The sequence below is a fragment of the Loxodonta africana genome, chromosome 5 (assembly GCF_030014295.1).
Source record: "Loxodonta africana isolate mLoxAfr1 chromosome 5, mLoxAfr1.hap2, whole genome shotgun sequence".
Lineage (NCBI taxonomy): Eukaryota > Metazoa > Chordata > Mammalia > Proboscidea > Elephantidae > Loxodonta > Loxodonta africana.
This window is the reverse complement of record NC_087346.1, coordinates 158,561,976-158,582,177: the sequence shown is the minus strand read 5'-3', so window position 1 is coordinate 158,582,177 and position 20,202 is coordinate 158,561,976. Positions and strand designations below refer to the sequence as shown.

Genomic DNA, 20,202 nt, shown 5'->3' with positions numbered 1-20,202 from the left:
GTCTGTCTTGGAGGAAGTAGCCAAAATGCTACTTGGGAGCAAGGATGGCAAGATTTCATCTCACATACTTTGGATGTGTTACCAGGAGAGACCAGTCCCTGGATAAGGACATCATGCTTGGTAAAGTGGAGGGTCAGGGAAAGAAGAGGAAGACTCTCAACAAGATGGACTGACACAGTAGCAACAACAATGGGTTCAAGCATAACAACAACTGTGAGGATGGCACAGGACCACACAGTGCTTTGTTCTTTTGTATGTAGGGTTGCTATGAGTTGGAACCAAACTGACAGCACCTAACAACAACAACACTATTCTCATTTAACCGTAAAAGAAAAAAACCTGTCATCGCTTCAATTCATAACAACCCTATAGGACAGAGTAGAACGGCCCCAAAGGGTTTTCAAGGAGTGCCTAGTGGATTCAAACTACCGACCTTTTGGTTAGCAGCCGTAGCTCTTAACCACTACACCACCAAGGTTTCCTTCATTTAAGCACAGGCCAGTGACAACGTGGCCCCGGCATTTCTGTCCCTGGAGAAATCTAGTTCTGACAGGTATATTGCTGTTTTTAGAACACAATTCCTAATCTACTGACGGATGATCAATAATGGGACTCCCTTGTTCATCTGAATGCCATCATCTAGTGTTGCTTAAGAACAGCTTGGGTCCCTCACACACCCAACAATAACTCCTGTTCTAAGCCTTTCTCTCAAGTGCCCATGGAGAGGAAGGAAGGGACTGGCCAAGGCTGGTTTCAGTGCTCCTGGTGGGGACAGGCCTCCCCAGGCAGGGTCGTGGGAGGGAGCTGCATGGACTGTGATGCCTTGTCCAACACTGAGGGTTTGTTTGGTCTGTGGTACACAAGGCTGTGTGCAAACTGTACCTCAGTAAAAAGAAATAAATAGACCTCACGTCCCTCAGCTGTGTTGCTGGTTGTAGAAAAGTATCCATTTCATATTTTTAAAAAATTTCTCAGAGCATGAAATTAAAAAAAAAAAGCACACGCATCTGCCAAGCGTCTGAGGTAGGTCCATCTGCTCTGACTGCACCCACTGGCACTCTCTATGTGGTTATCCAAGACCCCAGGAATGAAGCACACACGCCGGCCACGGCCCGCGTGGTCCTGCATGATTTAGTCCAGCCCACTGCGCAAGCCACACAGGCTCGCTGCTGTCCTGCGACACACCTCAGGGCCTCTGCCTTTGCTGCTCCCTCCACTCGGACCCCTCCCCCAGGTGTCCTCACGCCTCCTGGTCTCTTTCCCACACCTCTCCACAGAAGGACCACCACGACCACTATATCTGGAATGTAACCTCCTCCCAACACTTTCGCCCTCCACCTGTTTTTGTCACCTCTGTAGCACTGCTGTCCCAACAGACATGAGGTCTGACAGAGAGCTGAAGAGCACTGTCTCCAAAGAGGACGACGGGGTCTACTCCTGGATGTCCCCCACCCACAACTAGCTGGGTGACAACTTCTCCATGCCTCATCTGTAAAATGGGGTATTTACAGGATCTACCTCTTGGGCCTGTAGGGAGAAATAATTGAGTTACTACAGTGTCTGCCATTTTTGAAAACGATATGTGTTAGCTACCATCGTCTTAGTTGTCAACACCATTATTATCAGAGATGACATTCCTTATTTATTTACTTATTTGCTATTATCGATCTTCCCCCACCAGAATGTCAGTTCCATGAGGACAGGAGCTTTGTCTTACCCACTGCTGCATCCCAAGACCTGGGACAGTGCTTGCACAGTGTACATAAAACCCGTCGCCACTGAGTCAATTGCGACTCATAGCAACCCTACAGGACAGAGCAGAACTGATCCATAGGGCTTCTAAGGCTGTAAATCTTTACGGAAGCAGACTGCTACATCTTTCTCCCACAGGACGGCTGATGGGTTCACACTGCTGATCTTTCAGTTAGCAGCCAAGTGCTTAACCACTGTACCACTAGGGCTCCTTTGGCACAGAGCAGGTATTTTAAAAATACCTGTTGATACACAAAAACCAACTCAAAATGGATCAAAGACCCAAGTGTTAAGCCTAAATCTATAAAGTTCATAGAAGAAAATATATGGACAAATATGGTGTATAAATAGACTATCAAACATAAGCAGAAATGCACAAATGGCAGCAGGTAAACTAGATAACTGGGACCTCCTAAAAATTAAATACTTATGCTCATGAACAGACTTCACCAAAAGAGTAAAACGAGAACCTACAGATTGGGGGAAAAAAAAAAATTAGCTACGACATTATCTGGCAAGGGTCTAATCTCTAAAATTTATAGAAAATTTCAACAACTCAACAACAAAAAGACAAATAATCCAATTAAAAAATGGGCAAAGGACATGAACAGACACCTCACCGAAGAAGAGATTCAGACAGCTAACAAACACACGAAGAGACCCTCCTGATCCCTAGCCATTAGAGAGATGCAAATCAAAACTACAACGAGATACCATCCTACTCCTGCAAAAATGGCACTGATCAAAAAAACAGAAAACAACAAATGCTGGCGAGGTTGTGGGGAGACCGGAACTATTATATGCTGCTGGTGGGTCTATAAAGTGGTACAATCACTATGGAAAATGGTATGGCGTTTCCTCAAAAAGCTAGAAATAGAAATACCATATGATCCAGCAATCTCACTCCTAGGAATGTATCCTAGAGAAATAAGAGCCGTCACACAAAGAGACATATGCACACCCACATTCATTGCTGCATTATTCATAACAGCAAAAAGGTGAAGCAACCTAAATGTTCATCAATTGATGAATGGGTAAATAAACTGTGGTACATATACACACAGTGTTAATACTACGTAACACTGAAGAACAATGATGAATCCGCGAAACATCTCACAATGTGGATGAATCCGGAGGGTATTATGCTGAGTGAAATAGATCAATCACAAAAGGACAAACATTGCATGAGACCACTATTATAAAAACCCAAGGAAAGGTTTTCACGCTAAAAAAAACAATCTTTGATGTTTACAAGGGAGGGGAGGGGTGGGGAGGGAAAATCCCTAACTACATAGTAGACAAAGATTAATTTTGATGAAGTAAAAGACAACACAAAATATAGGGGAAGTCAGCATAACATGAAAAAGGCAAAGCCATAGAAGCTTCCTAGACACATCCAAACACCTTGAGGGATTGAGTTACTGAGGCTACAGGCTGGAGACCATGGTCTTGGGGGACAACTAGGTCAACTGGCATAACATGGTTCATAAAGAAACTGTTCTACATCCTACTTTGGTGAGTAGCATCTGGAGTCTAAAAGCTTGTGAACGGCCATCTAAGACACGTCTATTGGTCCCATCCTGTCGGGAGCAAAGAAGAATGCAGAAAACCAAAGACACAAGAAAAATATTAAATATTAGTCTAAAGGACTAATGGGCCGCATGAACCACAGCCTCCACCAGCCTGAGCCCAGAATAAACAGATGGTACCTGGGTACCACCACTGACCACTCTGACATGGATCACAATAGAGGTCCCAGACAGGGCGGGAGAAAAATGTACGGCAAAACTCAAATTCTCGAAAAAAAGATCAGACTCACTGGTTTGACAGAGACTGGAGGGACCCTGAGACCATGGCCCCTGGACGCCCTGCTAACTCAGAACTGAAGCCATCCTGAAGTCCACTTCTCAGCCAACAAACAATAACACATGTCAGGAACGTACTTCTTAGTTCAATCAAGTCTACGAGACCAAATGGGCAACACCTGCCCAAAAAAGCAAAGATAAGAATGCAGGAAGAGGCAGGAAAACTAGAACGGACACTGAGAACCCAGGGTAGAAAAGTAAAGGGGGAGAATGCTGACACATTGCAGCGGTTGCAATCAATGTCACAAAACAATTTGTGAATAAATTTTTGAATAAAAACTAATTTGCTCGGTAAACTTTCACCTAAAACCTAATAAAAGTTTTTTTTTAAACTTCACAATAGGTTTACACACAGGAAGAAACATTCTTTGATGGTTACCCAGGATGGGAGGAGGAGGAAGAGAGAATCACTAACTAGACAGTAAAACCAAACCCACTGCCATCGAGTCAGTTCAATTCATTGCAACCCTATAGGACAGAGTAGAACTGCCCCACAGGGTTTCCAAGAAGCAGCTGGTGGATTCGAACTGCCAACCTTTTCATTAGCAGCCAAGCTCTTAACCACTGTGCCAACAGCTCCAACTAGATAGCAGACGTATTAAATCCTGTGAAGGGAAAGGCAGTACACAATATGGGGGAAGCCAGTACAATGTGACCAACGCAAAGGAAGATACTGAGAGGTACACAAGAATAAAGGGCAACTATGGTAAATACTATAACATACACAATCCTGCAACAACAGCAATAACAAATGGTAATTTGTGAGTGGATACGTTGATAGCTATGCACATTAACAGGTGTGGGAGAACACAGGAGAGAATACCTACGTGCATATATAGGTACAGCTGTGGATATGTCCACATACATATTTCCATGTACTGCATGTGTATTCATACATGTAACGGAGCAGTTATACAGACTTCTTAGACATAACCAAACGCCTTGAGTGACTGAGCTATGGGGCTTGAAGGCTATGGAATATAGTTTCAGAGGACATCTAGGTCAATTGGCATAGTATAGTTCATAAAGATACACTTCTACGTCCTAGTTTGGTGAGTAGTGTCTGGGGTTTTAAAAGCTTGTAAGCAGCCATTTAAGATAGAACTATCCGTCTCCTTCTGTCTGGAACAGAGGAGAGTGAAGAAAATAAAAAGACTAAAGGAAACAATTAGTGCAAAGGACTAATGGACTACGTGAACCACAGCCTCCTCTAGCCTGAGATCAGAAGAACTAGATGGTGCCCGCCACCACTTCTGACTGTTCTGATCAGAACACAGCAGAAGGGCCTGGTTAGAAAGGGCAAAAAACGTAGAACAAAATTCAAATTCATAAAAAAGACCAGATCTACTGGTCTGATAGAGACTGGAGGAACCACCAAGACTACTGCCCTAAGACATCCTTCTAATCTGGAACTGAAGCCACTTCCGGAGGCCACTTTAAGCCAAATAATAGAGTAGAACTGCCCCCACAGAGTTTTCAAGGAGCACCTGGTGGATTCAAACTGTCGACCTTCTGGCTAGCAGCTGTAGCACTTATCCACAATGCCAACAGAGTTTCCAATAATAGATTGGTCTATAAAATAAACAATAACACCTGTGGTTCTTTAACACTCAACTGCAGGAGACCAAAGGGCAACATTCGCCCAAAAGCAAAGATGAGAAGACAGGGAGGGGCAGGGAAACCAGATGAATGGAAACAGGGAATCCGGGGTGGAAACTGGGAGAGTGATGACACATTGTGGGGATTACAACCAATGACATGCACAATTTGTCTATGAATTATTGACTGGAAAACTAATTTTCTCTGTAAACTTTCACCTAAAGCACAATAAAATGTTTAAAAAAAGACTGTTGAAAGAATGACCAACTCAAGAAATACATGTTGCATGACTGCACATGTAAACGTGTACCTACCACACTAACCACTGTGAACCTCTCAGCTTTTGGAACTCAGCAGATCTGAGAAGGAATACTGGACAACTTATTTAACCTGAGTCTCAGGTCCCTCACGAGTTAAATGAGGCTCAATTCCACACTTCCCAAGCTGTAGTGAAGGGTATGTGAAGTAGTTATGTAGTGTGCAATGCTTGGCACACAGTAAATACTCAATAAACACCACTAATTTGTATTCCTAAAGAAAAACACTAACGCCAAAATGAGGCAGACGGACAGAGGCTTGCAAGCATCTGAAAAGGACCATTTTTCCGGGTAGTGAGCTACATGCAAACCTTGGGGAGCTGGTTTTGAGCCAAGCTGTTTGTTTTCTAAGCTAGTGACCTAGCTCATGTCTTGCTGCTTCATCATGGCTCTGGGACGTAACAAAATCTATGACTACAACCACCACTGACGCTGAGCACTTTCTAAGTGTCAAACATCAGGCCACTTCATCCCATTTCACCCTCCTGCCAGCTCTGGGACGTGGAGGAGTGTTCACGGGTCCTGTTTCACAGATGAGAATGAGGTGAAGGTCCATGATTAAACAGCCCGTGAGATGAACATCCAGGGTTCACACTAGTATACAACGGACCCAAAGTCCACACTCACAGGGGTACAGGCTCTGGAGTCAGATGGCCTGAGTTTGATTCCCAGCTCCCAACGCACAAACCATGTTAGTACTGAACCTCTCTGAGCCATTTCCTTAAGCTCTACAATGGGTATGGGTGGGGAAACACCTCTTATAGACTCCTGGTTTCTAGTCCTAGCTCTGCCTTTTCGCAGCAGGCGCAGTGAGGTACCTGGTTGGTGGGCAACACTCAGTCCACATTTCCTGACTGGGACAGCAATCTCCCCAAGGCCCTCAGTCTGGGGCTATTTTGTGTTTCTCCTTCCTTTTTGACCTGGAGCACAGGAGGCGGGAAACTGGACAAATATGCTGGTCCTGCAGGCAAAATCTTCTCTTCTCTGACTTCTCCACCGGTTCAGAGCGTGAGCTGGGGCCCCTGAGCCCAGGAGCTCCCTTAGAGGATCAGCATGAGGACTCACTGGGATAACACCTTAGCACACTGCCTGGTCAGGCACACACTTACTAACACCTGCTGATGTCAGCTGTCCTCACTGACCACCAGGCTCTGCAGGCAAGCTTGCCCTGTGCTTTAATCCCTCTTATCGACCCAAACCTTTAGTTTCCAACACATATTTCATCTCCTTTTTCTTGAACCTAACAAAAATAACAAATTGCTTCCTTAGTCTCCGAATACTAAGTGCCAATTATATGCCTAGCTCTTAAAAAGGGTACAAAGTGAAGATAAGAGATAGGGCCTACCCTTATATAGATTACAATTCAGAACCAACAGCAACACTTTCAGGAACCTCACATTCCAGACCCACAGAAAGCAGAAAGTGGAGGGTGTTGGATGAAGGAGAGAAAGCTACACAGAAGAGGATGAGGTTAAACTGGACCCTGAAGGATGGAGAGAGAGACTAAGTAGGAAGCAAGAAGAGCCCACTACACAGAAGGTGGGAGAGCAGACAAGAATGTATCCAAAGGAACCTAAGAGTTGTTGATATACACAACAAAATGCAGGCAGAATCCCTGGGTATGGGAACAGCTCAAGTACAAGAAAGGAAACAAACATATTGGCTACTACACCTCTAGAGTCAAAGTGTTTATAAGCTAGTTCTAGAAACTCTAGAAATAACACTTTCAGCCTCCTGAATTAGGACTTTTGACACAACTTTGAGGCTTCTCCCCACTCGACCCTCCAGTCAGCGTCCTCCTGTGCCGCTGTCACCTTCTTTCTCTTCCTCCTCTCTCCCACCACCTATCCCCCCCCATACTCTTCACCCTCCCAGCCCCTCTAGTCCTGGCACCCAGGGCACAGGGGTTGTTCAATTCAGCATATAAAAGTACCCTTGCCATAACCCTTTGTTGTCCCTTCACCCACAGCGCCCCCTTTTTTTACCTGTACCCCAAATCCTTTCGGGATCCCCTATCCCCTATTGGGTGTGGCCTTGGTGGGGCTGTGAAACACCGGTGCCGACCTAGTCTACTGAATGCTCTCTCCCAAGATAATCAATCTTGAAAGGAGGCAAAATCAGAAAAAATGTGGGCTCTGCTGACCCAGGGGCAGCGGCCACCAAGACCTGACTGCCAATCAGAAGCCCCTGGTCTAACTCCATCTGAAACTGTGCCAGCCAGTGCCATCTAGCACTCCAACCCTCACTCCGGCTCAGTTTTTCCGTTGGCACTGCTCACTCGCTAACACCATGTCTTCTACGTATCTCTCTATCTCCCCGTTAGAAGGGGAGCTCCCGAGTGGCAGGAACTTCTGACCATGTTGTCTGTGCTGTAGGCCTGACCTACAACAGTGCCTGACACAGAAAAGGTACTCATAAATACCTGCCGAATGAACGAATGGATGGGCGGGCCCTTGTCCTGTCCTTTTCCAGCCTGGTTTTTAGGTTCCTGCTTTAATTCTCTAAGCCACCTATCATCTTTTCAATAAATTTCCTGTTTGCTTAAGTTAGCTCCTTGCAAGCAAAAATCCTGGGAGGTAGGGGGCTTAGCAAAGAGGAAGCATTGGTGGGAACAGGTATGTTAACTATGCGTCAGGTGCTAAACAAACTGACAAAAAACAGGACCAGCCTGAAACCAGCATGGACCTGCTAGCTATAAGACCAGAATTCACATTAAATGTGACTATCTTATATTCCTCCCTCTACACTTTTGCTCTCACGTTCTCTAAAAGGGGTTAAAGCCCCTCTGGGGATCGGCACAGCGGCTGTAACATGTAAGCTCAAACATAACAACGATTGTGAGGATGGTGCAAGACTGGGTACTGTCTTGCTCTGTTGTACTCTGGGTCGCTAGGAGTCGGAACAACTCGACAGCACCTAACAACAACATGAGTTGTAACTGAATCGGAAGCGACGTGATGGCGCCTAACAACAAACAAAAACAGCAGCAGAGGTGTGATGAGAAGCAGTGATTTAAAGTGATTAAAAGTCATAAACTGCTTAACCAAGGTGTTACAGAGAAAAAAATCCAAAAAAAAAATTAAAAGCAGTGATTTTTGAGTTTTATTTCATTAATAATGTGATCATTTCAGACTTCGAGTGTGCCTGGCCCAGTTACACACAACGGCTAGTCCAATGCTGCAGCATCCGCCAACGTTCCTGTATGGGAGGGAAGGGTTTCTAGCAATCTTCTCTCACTCAAGGACCAACAAGAGAGAGAGCGAGAGCGACAGCGAGAGCCAGACATGCAGAGACAGACAGCAAGAAAGAGAGACACAGAGAGACAGATGGCGAGAGACAGAGACAGACAGCAAGAGAGAGACACACAGCAAGAGACAAAGACTGAGAGAGACAGAGACAGACGGACAGTGAGGGAGAAAGACAGGGAGAGACACAGAGACAGAAAGAGAGAAGAGACTAATTCTATTTGGAATAAACTGGGAAATGACAGGACTCACCAATATTAAACAAACATTGCACTTCCCAGGGCCAAAATACAACCGTTGTGCTATGTCCATTCATTTCTAAAGCTAATGTTCTAAACATGAGCCAGAGAAACTAAAAGCAGAGTGATCCATGAACAGACACTGTGCCAGGAAGACACTTCCTGGGATATACTCTACACGTTTCTACAGCAAACCAACCACTACAGCTGTCGACTTGGGAAAACAGCCTTAAGTTAAAACCAACACTCAGCACACACCCACATATTACTGATATTTCATATTCAACTTTCCTAAGCGTTAACCAAATCCAACATGAGGCCTCTTTTTGAACAGGATTAAACACTGAGCACTGGAGGCAGAGCTGGAAGAGCCACAAAACCGTAAGTTACTACGGGACTCTTCAGGGAACAAACAGCTGGGCGTCTGTGGTGAAACATACTGGTTTCATGTTATTTACCATTTATAAAGCACTTATCTCTTTATACAACACTTATCTCTTTGGCATAGTGGTTAAACGCTACGGCTGCTAACCAAAAGGTCGGCAGTTCGAATTCACCAGGTACTCCCTGGAAACTCCACGGGCAGTTCTACTCTGTTCTATAAGGTTGCTATGAGTCAGAATCAACTTGACAGCAGCGGGTTTGGTTTGGCTGGGTATCTCTGTCGGAAGGAGCCCTGATGCTGCCATGGTTAAAGCACTCGACTGCTAACCAAAAAGTCAGCGGTTTAAACGCACCAGCCATTCTGCGGGAGAAAGACGTGGCAGTCTGCTTCCATAGAGATTACAGCCTTGGAAACCCTTTGGGGGCAGTTTACCCTGTCCTACAGGGTCACTGAGTCTGAATCGACTCGACAGCAATGGGTTTAGTTTGATGTCCGTCAGAGACCTCGTGGCACGGTAGTTAAGCACACGGCTGCTAACCGAAAGGTCAGCGGTTGGAACACGCCAGCATTCCGTGGGAAAAGATGCGACAGTCTGCTTCCATACAGATTACAGCCTTGGAAGCCCTGTGGGGCAGTTTTACTCTGTCCTTCAGGGTCGCTTATTAGTCGGTATTGACTTGACAACATACAACAACAAATTTCTGCAGCATCATAACAAAGGCGGTTTTGGCACAATACTCACTTTTTGTATCTCATACCCAGATATGAAGGTAAGGCAAGCAGGCAGAGTAGAAAGAACCAGTGTCACCAGGTGGAAACCCCAGGGTTTTGCTCAGCATGACTTGTATCGGCAAATAAATTAGACAGAGGTGGGAGAACAGGAAAAGCACCTTTATTTCGTTGTACAAGGAAACGGAGTCAGTCGGAGCTGCTGCAGCCAAGACTGCTGGCCAAGGGCAGGCAGGCAAGTTACTTTAAAAGGGTTTCACAAGTAGGGAGTTCATTCTTAATCGTACTACTACTGCTACTACTACACAGGCACAATGAGGTTTACATAGAACCTCCAAGCAAAAGCGGGATTCAAATGCAAAGCCGGGGGGTGGGGTCCTGGTTTGGACCTGACTGCTCTGAGGATAAATCATTCTGTGACGACCTTGGAGTTCAGGGTGACGACCTTGGAGTTCAGGGTGACGGACAAGACAGAACCAGATCCCCAGTAACAGAGACAGGAGAGAGCGGATTTGCTCTCAGGACGCCATGGCTTTAACAGAAAACTGAGGCCTGGCTCTCTCCACCCACTCTCAGTTCTACAGAAAAGAGGTGAGCGAACACACACAAACACTGAGGGTGAGGAACCCGCACTCAGCTCTCCATCTCAGAAACACTTCACAAGAGAAGGGTCTCTTTTTCTTCATCCCAAGCCTTCCACTTAACCCCTGAATTGAGTATTTAATTCCATTACTTCAGTTACTTCAAGAACTCCTGTACCAGGTTTATAACTCAGGTCTCAAACGTGTGGGGAAACCACGCCACTTCTCATCAAGACCTCTCCTCCCGAAGAGGAAATGAGAGGGCAGGGGGGGTTAGAAGCTGGCGGAAGGGACACGAAAATAGAGAGCGGAGGGAAGGAGCTGGCTGTCTCGTTACAGGGAGAGCAATTAGGAGTGTATAGCAAGGTATACACAGATTTTTATATGAGAGGCTGACTTCATTTGTAAACTTTCACTTAAAGCACAATAAAAATTAATTAAAAAAAAAAAAAACCTTTCTTCCTGAAAGGCATGTCACATAAACGGGAGATGGAGAAGCACCCAAAGGAACAAGAAAAAAGTGAAACAGCTGATGTGTTTCCGTCTAGATTAATTGCTCTCACAGACATACCCTATAATCCAATGGCAACATGAACTGTCAACGGTGTTCAACGAACAGCCCATGTCCCCAGGAACACCACTTCCCTGACGCTGTTGCCTACCACTGAAGCCTGAAGCTCCAGGGAACTGTGCATTTCACTCCAATTTCCAGGGTGTCCTCAAATACCTAGCGCTGGTGGCAGGAAGCTGACAGCCTGTGTGTACTCTGTGCTGGCACAAAGACAGAACGGCTGCTAGGTCACTCCAGGAAATGACCCGAAGTCACCACCTCAGAGTGAACCACCTTGGCTGGGAGAGGAAATTCAGGTCTGTGAGGCAGGAGACAGGGACACGTTGTCTGAGGCAGAGGACTTGACTCTGGTGGTCTCCAGAAGAGCAGGGCCAATTGCTCCTTTCATATTGATCGTTATTGTTTTTGGGTGCCATCCAGTCGATTCCCACTCATAGTAACCCAATGTGACACAGCAAGCTGACCTCTAAGGTTTCCTGGGCTGTAATCTTCGCCGGAGGCGGCTCTGGAAACACAGGGGTTAAGTGATCAACAGGCTGCTAACTGAGAGGTTGGTGGTTCCAACCCACCAGCCGCTCAGCAGGAGAAAGATGTGGCAGCCGGCTTCTGTAAAGACTTACAGCCCTTGGAAACCCTACTGGGCAGTTCTATTGTTTGGTTTTTAAGAAATCTTTAAGGGAGCAGATTGCCAGGCTTTTCTCCGGCGGATCTGCCGGGTGGGTTCAAACGGCCAATCTTTCAAAGGGTGAAGTATTACTAACTTGTTTTTGTTTAACCTGTCACCAGGTTGCGCTGTTAACCCACTTTAAACACTATACAGCTTTGAAGAAGACCTGGAAAACAAACTTTATTACAATCCCAGGGTCTAAAAACACTCCTCGGGGGTTCACCGCGGTCGCTCACTTCCAGGAGCCTTTTCTCGGACTTTTGTTAAAAACCTCTGAGGCAGGGAGTCTGTCTGCCACCTGCACTTGGCCCTCCTGCTCCCCCACCTCCAAGGCAGGGGGTCTGTCTGCCGGCTGCACTTGGTCCTCCTGCTCTTCCCCCCCCAACCCCGCGGACACGCAGACAGGACCCCGCTCCCCAGGTGCTGAAGGCACTTGTGTGACCCCAGATGGCCCAGTAAGCGCTGCACTGGGAGCAGGTATGCGCTGCGACTCCTCCCCACCCCTGCTCCCCATCAGGTGTGCACTATGGCTCCCCCGGCTCCCCCCCCCGTTCCTCCCCCCGGCTCCCCCCCCGGCTCTCCCCGGCCCCCCCCCCGGTTCCCCGCCCCCCGGCTCTCCCCAGGCTCCCCCCCGGCTGCCCCCGGTTCCCCCCCGGGCTCCCCCCCGGGCTCCCTCGCCCGGCTCCCCCCGGCCCCCCCCCGGTTTCCTCCCCGGCTGCCCCCCGGGCTCCCCCCCGGCTCTCCCCGGCCCCCCCCCCGGTTCCCCGCCCCCCGGCTCTCCCCAGGCTCCCCCCCGGCTGGCCCCGGTTCCCCCCCCGGTTCCCCCCCCGAGCTCCCCCCCGGGCTCCCCCGCCCGGCTCCCCCCGGGCTCCCCCCCGGTTCCCCCCCCCGGCTCTCCCCAGGCTCCCCCCCGGCTGCCCCCGGTTCCCCCCCCGGTTCCCCCCCGGCTGCCCCCCGGGCTCCCCCCGGTTCCCCTCCCGGTCCCCCCCGGCAGGCCAGGGCACCTCGGGCTCGCGCCCACCCACCTTCGCGGGCCTTCAGCAGCAGCCTGTTGGCCACCATGTTCTCGATCTCCACGTTGCGCCACCGCCCCCGCCGCAGCCGCAGCCGCCGAGGCCGATCCCGCCGCCGCTGCCGCCGGGCAGGAGCTGGGGCCGCCGCCCGCCCGCCGGGCCCCCGCTGGAGCCGCCGCCGGGGCCGGTCCGGAAAGCCGTAGGCGCCGGGGCCAGCGAGGGAGCGGACGGGGCTGGGGCGGCGGGCGGCCGGGCCTCCGCGGGTCACCGCTCTCACTGTCGCCGCGCCGCCGCCGCCGCCCGGGCTCCTCTCGGTCCCATCGCCCTGGCCTCCTGCGCGCAACGCCCTCCTCAGGGCCGGGCCCCCGGGCCGCCCCGAGTCTCCGCCGAGCCCCGCTGCAGGGACGCGCTCGCTGGCAGGGCCGTCGCCCCCGGCGGCGACGGCTGCTGCCGCCGCCGCCCGCCGCTCGCCCACCGGCCGGCCGGCTAACGGCTTCCCGGAAGAGGGAGCCCGAGCGCCCTGCCGCCGCCGCGCTAGAGGCCGTGCGGCGTCACGCGGAGCACTACAACTCCCCGAAGGCACCGCGCGGACAGGAAGTGCAGTCGGGGGATGCGAGGCCTGCTGGGAGTTGAAGTTGCTCCGAACCCCTGTGGAGTTCGGCCTGTCACCGGATGTGCCCCGTTCTCGCGACAACTGCGGAGCTGGCGCAGTTGTCGCGAGAAGAGGCGGACGGTCGTACCTTGTCGCCGGCACGTGTTTCGTCAGGTATTCTTGCTTCTACCTGGCCCGAGGTCGTCCAGCCCGGGCAGGCGTCTCTCCTCACGGTCTGGTTCGCCTCCTTGCCCGGGTCCGGGGCCCGTGAGGAGCCGAGCGCCTAGGGGTGCTGCGCCATGGGAAAGTCCAAGTCGGCCGGAGCCAGAAGGAAGCCCCCCGGGGCCCAGGCTGGGGCGCGGGGAGTCAAGGCGAAGCCCAACCCCAACCCCTTCGAGGTGAAAGTCAACAAGCAGAAGTTCCAGATCCTGGGCAGGAAGACGCGCCACGACGTGGGGCTGCCCGGCGTGTCCCGCGCGCGGGCCATCAAGAAGGTAAGCGGAGCAGCCACCGGCCGCGGGGTCGCGCCCCACCTGCACCCGCTGGGCTCCGGACCCTCCTCCCCGCTGGGCTCCGGACCCTCCTCCCGGCTGGGCTCCGGACCCTCCTCCCGGCTGGGCTCCGGACCCTCCTCCCGGCTGGGCTCCGGACCCTCCTCCCCGCTGGGCTCCGGACCCTCCTCCCGGCTGGGCTCAGGACCCTCCTCCCCGCTGGGCTCAGGACCCTCTTCCCGGCTGGGCTCAGGACCCTCCTCCCCGCTGGGCTCCGGATCCTCCTCCCCCTCTGGGCTCAGGACCCTCCTCCCCACTGGGCTCAGGACCCTCCTCCCAGCTGGGCTCAGGACCCTCCTCCCCGCTGGGCTCCGGATCCTCCTCCCCCTCTGGGCTCAGGACCCTCCTCCCCACTGGGCTCAGGACCCTCCTCCCCGCTGGGCTCAGGACCCTCCTCCCCGCTGGGCTCAGGACCCTCCTCCCCGCTGGGCTCAGGACCCTCCTCCCCGCTGGGCTCAGGACCTTCCTCCCCGGCCCTCTTCCCCGCTGGGTTCAGGACCCTCCTCCCGGCTGGGCTCAGGACCCTCCTCCCCGCTGGGCTCAGGACCCTCTTCCCGGCTGGGCTCAGGACCCTCCTCCCCGCTGGGCTCCGGATCCTCCTCCCCCTCTGGGCTCAGGATCCTCCTCCCCACTGGGCTCAGGACCCTCCTCCCCGCTGGGCTCCGGATCCTCCTCCCCCTCTGGGCTCAGGACCCTCCTCCCCACTGGGCTCAGGACCCTCCTCCCCGCTGGGCTCAGGACCCTCCTCCCCGCTGGGCTCAGGACCTTCCTCCCCGGCCCTCTTCCCCGCTGGGTTCAGGACCCTCCTCCCCGGCCCTCCTCCCCGCTGGGTTCAGGATCTTCCTCCCCGGCCCTCCTCCCGGCTGGGTTCAGGACCTTTCTCCCCACCCCTTCTCCCCGCTGGGTTCAGGACCTTCCTCCCCGGCCCTCCTCCCGGCTGGGTTCAGGACCTTCCTCCCCGGCCCTCCTCCCGGCTGGGTTCAGGACCTTCCTCCCCGGCCCTCCTCTCCTCTGGGCTCAGGACCTTCCTCCCCGGCCCTCCTCCCGGCTGGGTTCGGGGCCCACACCAAACTCTGTCGTGGTTGTCTGTTTGGGCACCTCTACTAGACCCAGCGTCGTGGGAGCAGGGATGGTGCCTTCCTCGTTTTGATGTCCCCGGTGCCTGACCCTCTATACAGCTGTCAGTGAACGCATCTCACTTGCTAGACTGCTCTGTGGTTGCTGTCATGTCAGCCAGACTCACGGCAACCCTGTGCACAGCTGGCCCTGTGCCATCCCCATGATCGTTCATGAATAGGGTTGTTGCGCTCCGTGGGGTTTTCATGGGCTGCTTTCCGGACGTAGATCACCAGGCCTTTCTGCCTAGTCTTAGTCTAGAAACTCCACTGAAGCTTGTTCAGCATCATAGCAACACACCTGTGGAGCGCCTCAGAGGACTTGGTACTTTTGCTTCAGATTCAGTCCAGTGAGTGGTGGTCTGTGTGCACCTTCTGAGGCATGTTAGTGGCTTGCTCGACAGCAGTCCTGGTTACTCTGAGGACATGTTTGTAGCTGGTAAGTGGCAGGGCTGGGCTTGAATTAAGGTCTGATTGTCTGCGAGGTTCTCATGCCACACTGAGCTCCCTTGTTGAAGGTCTCTTCTAGCTCCTGGGGAATCAGAGATAAATAAGCTTTAGTCTGGTCTATATTCTGGCACACAGTATGCGATCCAGTTGATTTTTAATTGAGTCAAACATCGGCCTTTCTGGTAGGAGCTTGCAGTGTGATGGACTTCTCCAAATGTGATGTGTTCTGTCTTTGCAGGATTGGAAAAGCGGCTAAATTAAATGAGCAGCCGCTGCTTGCATTTGTCCGGGGGGAAAAAAACCCTAATTAGCGTCCTTTCTTGCCTAGCTGCTTCTTGACCCCTTTTTTTCTTCTCTTTTTGCTCCCATTTTTAACCTTCAGTGGCGGTGTTGGTTTTGTTCATCTTCAACCCTGGGAAATGATGTATACCTGGAGCAGAATCTGGTCCATCTCCTAAATCAAAGATAGTTCAGGTCTGAAGCTTGAAACCAGGATGGCAAGGGGAGAGCCAGCCTCCCTCCCCCCAGCCTTCCTTGTCAGTTTGGTTGTTGCTGGTTGCCTTTGAGTCTGTTCCAACTCCTGCGGCCCCACGTGTGCAAAGTAGAACTGCTCCATAGAGTCTTTAAGGCTGACTTCTCAGAAGCAGGTCGCCAGACCTGTCTTCTGATCCACCTCTGGATGGGTTCGAACCACCAAACTTTTGGCTAGTAGTTGAGCGTATAAACATAATTCACAAATTAGAGGAATTCTGAAGAATGCAGGAACTAAGAAATGTTCACATCCTGGGTTACATCAGGGGTTTCAAATATCTCGGAAATGCCTTGTTTGTGGCGAATTTGGAAAACCATTGAATTAGACCGTTACAGGGGCCTTCCACTGTTTACTGGTTTTGCCTTGGAACCAATTCCTTTTGCCACTGGTTGCTATATAAAACCGGGTTAAATGACAGTCCCTTAGCATACTTAAGGGTGTCAGCAGTGAGTAACAGAGCCATCTCAGGGCCTGGAGGCCAAAATCATTCCTCATCCCCGCTTTATGGAATTCAACCTTAAGGACGGCCAGCTTTGAATAATGCCGAAATTGTTTATTGGCTTGCTGTGAGAAATATCAAATTATCTGATACTTGTCAGGCGTTTCAAATCCACCAGCTGCTCCGTGGGAGGAAAGACCTGGCAATCTGCTCCTGTAAAGATTAAAAAAAAAACAGCCTAAGAAACCCTTTGGGGCAGTTCTGCTCTGTCACTGTGGGTCGTTAGGATTTGAAATCAACTTGACAGCATCCAACAACAACGTTAGTTGTTAGGATTCCCTGGGTGGTGCAAACGGTGAGTGCGCTTAGCTGCTAACCAAAAGGTGGAAAGTTTAAGTTCACCCAAAAGCACCGCAGAAGAAAGACCTGGCAATCTACTTCCAAAAAATCAGCCACTAAAAACCCTGTGGAGCCCAGTTCTACTCTGACACACACGGGGTCGCCATGAGTCAGAGTTGACTCGAGGGCAGCTTTTTTTTCAGTTAACTTTTGCGTTTAAAACATTGGTCTCTATTGATGTTCTAAAGCATAAACCTCTAAACCATAACCCAAAATTTAATTAAAAAAAAAACCTTTGTTCATGGTCTTGCATCCTATACAAAGGTGTGGCTGTAAACGTTATAGGAATGCCATCTACGGAAAACATGCCCTGTCCCTCCAGCACGGAAGGGGTCTGAACTCATTCCGCTTTTCCAAATGTATCAAAAGTGCCAAATTGTTTAGCCGCAGGAAGCCCTTCACTGGACCGTAATTTAGCTGCTGCAGCAGAGAGAGCGGTTCAACGCCTTGAGTCTGGCTGGGTCCCTTTCTACCCTTCCTTTCTCCCAGCACTAACTAATAGACTCCAAAGAGGAAAAGTAAGTAGCTGAACCGTTATCGCTGAGAATGAGTTGGTTCTCCCTGTTGGAGATCCTGTCTGTAGGGAAGGCCCGCGTGGGAATGAAGCAGACTGCACAGATCTTGACATTGCGGTGACCAGCTCTGGTCGTTCCAAACGTGGCCCGTTCCGGTGTCTTCTTTACCGGAAATCACAGGGAATTTTTGGGAGGTCATATTGTGATCTGATTTTCAGTGTATCTAGATTTTAATAAAGGAGCCCTGGTGGCGCAGTGGTTAAGTGCTCAGCTGCTGACGGAAAGGTCGACAGTTTGAACGCACCAGCCACTCCTCGGGAGAAAGATGTAGCAGTCTGTTTCCATAAAGATTACACCCTTGGAAACCCTATGGGGCAATTCTCCTTTGTCCTATAGGGTCAGCATGAGTCTGAACTGACTCGATGGCAATGAGGTTAGACTTTCTTACTCTGAACTTTAAAGTGTGCACTGTTGTGGTTTACCTTTTACTGAAAATCATAGGAAGTTTTTTTGAGATCCTGTTATGCTCTCTTTTTCAGCGTACCCAGACATTACTAAAAGAGTATAAAGACAGGAATAAGTCCAATGTGTTCAAAGATAAGCGCTTCGGGGAATACAACAGCAACTTAAGCCCCGAGGAGAAGATGATGAAGAGGTTTGCGCTGGAGCAACAGGTACGAATACAGTCAGAGGAGGGCTCTGCTGCACCAGTCACCTGCGCCAGGTGCGGCTGCCTTCCTGTCACTCGTTTGTACCTTCATGGGCTCTCACCCACCAGGTACTGGCGAGGTCTTGAACCCTCTCCTGGTCTGGCTAGGCCAAGGGGAAGCCACCTTCTGCAAATGTTAATTGAGTGGATAAGTATCTTAACCAGCCATTCGTGCTGGAGTTTTTGCCTGAATTGCTGCCTTTAACTCCGCTGGTGAACAGAATGGGTGCAGTCCTGGTGGGTAAGCCTGTGCCTTTGCCTGTGGCTTCGTCTGCCCATTGATCTCTGTTTGTTACATGGCCTGGAATAATCTTAAGGCTGCTCAGGATACATGTCCAAGTTCCACATAGAATGGAAAGGTTTTCGATTTTTGCTATTAAACGAAGGTGGAGATATTAGGAAACTAATTTTTTTTTTCCTTCTGTTAGCGACATCATGAAAAAAAGAGCATCTACAACCTAAACGAAGACGAAGAGTTAACGCATTATGGCCAGTCGTTGGCAGACATTGAAAAGCTAAATGACATTGTGGACAGCGACAGTGACACTGAGGAGCGCGGAACGCTGTCTGGTGAGGCTGGGGCAGGCTTGCTGAGGGGCTGCAGCATCTGCTCCAAGCTAGAGCTTCTTCCTGCCCTTTTCGGAGACGTACGATAAAAGCGGCATTGATCGCTAAGCTTCTAAGAGATTCCACAAATTATATTTTGCAAAGCTGTGTCACTACCTTTAAAGCCTTTTTGCTTTACAAGAAATTTTTTTATGGTCAGAACTTTAAGAAGATATACACGTACGTATGGAAAGAGAGAGCAAAGCTAGCTAGCTTTTATGGGCTGAGAACCCACTTTAATATCCATTATCTTATTTGAAGAGACCCCAGGTGATGCAAAAGGTAAATGGGTTTGACTACTAACCAAGAGATTGGAGGTTCAAGTCCACCCCAACACACCTTGGGAGAAAGGCCTGGCAATATCTTCCAAAAAATCACTCTGGCACACAGCTTTACTCTGACACACATGGGTTCTCCAAGAGTCAGACTTGACTCAATGGTACCTGGTTTTCTCCATTCCAAATGTGATGATTCACAGTGTTTTATTTTTGTTTTCTGCCCTGGAGAGTAGTGTAAACTGAGGTCCGATGACTCTTGTTGGTGATTCGGGCTCTTGCCATTTATCTCAGGGATGTTTTCCACTCCCAGCCCCAACAGATGGAGCGAGGAACGGGAGAGAGCTGGAACCACGGTGAACTTGCAGTCTGCTCCCTGCCGGAGCTTCACTTCAGCTCGTTTGACTGTGTCTGCCCAGCTTTCAGTTAGAAAATAGCTGTTCTGTGTTTCCAGCCACTGGGGGTTTCTGTGTCTCTGGACTTGAGGCCCACCCGTGGTGTGTAAGAGCACCGTGCCGGGGTCTCGTGCCCAGCATGGGTGAGAACTTCTCGAGTGTGGGATCACTCAGGTCCCAGGGCTGCATCCGGGAATTGTCGGCAGGGCACGGCTACAGATTTTCCCTGATGGTTTTTCCCACCCTTTGTCTCCAGCCGAGTTGACTGCTGCCCATTTCGGAGGGGGCGGTGGGCTCCTTAACAAGACTGCTTCACAGCAAAGTGAGGAGGGGGACAAAGCAAAGTCACGCAAAGAACTGATCGAGGAGCTGATTGCCAAGTCAAAGCAGGAGAAGGTGGGTCACTTAGCCTTCTTGGCGTGGAGAGGCTACATCATAAGAGGCACTCAGCAACCTTTCTGAGAGCTTTTTTCCCTGTACGTTTAATATGTCGTATCAGTTTTGATTAGGAGTATTTTTTAAATTTTTCCACGTGTATACTTTGATTTGGGGGCATGAGGGTGGAGAATATTTTGATGTGTATCAGGATTTGCAAAATATCAGCGTTTTCACCAACTTAAAGCAAACTGCTTAGATGATCTAGATGAATGGTTTATAGAAG

General features: G+C 50.4%; 2 protein-coding genes across 5 annotated transcripts in view; one reads left to right on the top strand and one right to left on the bottom strand.

Moving 5' to 3' along the window:
• The window catches only part of GRK4 (G protein-coupled receptor kinase 4), a 108,948-nt gene extending 95,543 nt beyond the window's left edge, over positions 1-13,405 (bottom strand). For 2 of the 3 annotated variants that reach the window (XM_064286165.1, XM_064286166.1), the window contains exon 1: positions 12,976-13,097. In XM_064286165.1, coding sequence (XP_064142235.1) covers positions 12,976-13,012 — 37 coding nt within the window. In that variant the 5' untranslated portion in view covers positions 13,013-13,097. Of the gene's footprint in view, positions 1-12,975 lie in introns of all 3 variants that reach the window. The other variant, XM_064286167.1, reaches the window with a different exon arrangement.
• Positions 13,406-13,645: 240 nt separating this feature from the next.
• The window catches only part of NOP14 (NOP14 nucleolar protein), a 28,929-nt gene continuing 22,372 nt past the window's right edge, over positions 13,646-20,202 (top strand). Inside the window, exons 1-4 of one of the 2 annotated variants that reach the window (XM_010591339.3) lie at positions 13,646-14,049; positions 18,096-18,230; positions 18,694-18,835; positions 19,798-19,937. In XM_010591339.3, coding sequence (XP_010589641.1) covers positions 13,855-14,049; positions 18,096-18,230; positions 18,694-18,835; positions 19,798-19,937 — 612 coding nt within the window. In that variant the 5' untranslated portion in view covers positions 13,646-13,854. The remainder of the gene's footprint in view (positions 14,050-18,095; positions 18,231-18,693; positions 18,836-19,797; positions 19,938-20,202) is intronic. The other variant, XM_003411253.4, reaches the window with a different exon arrangement.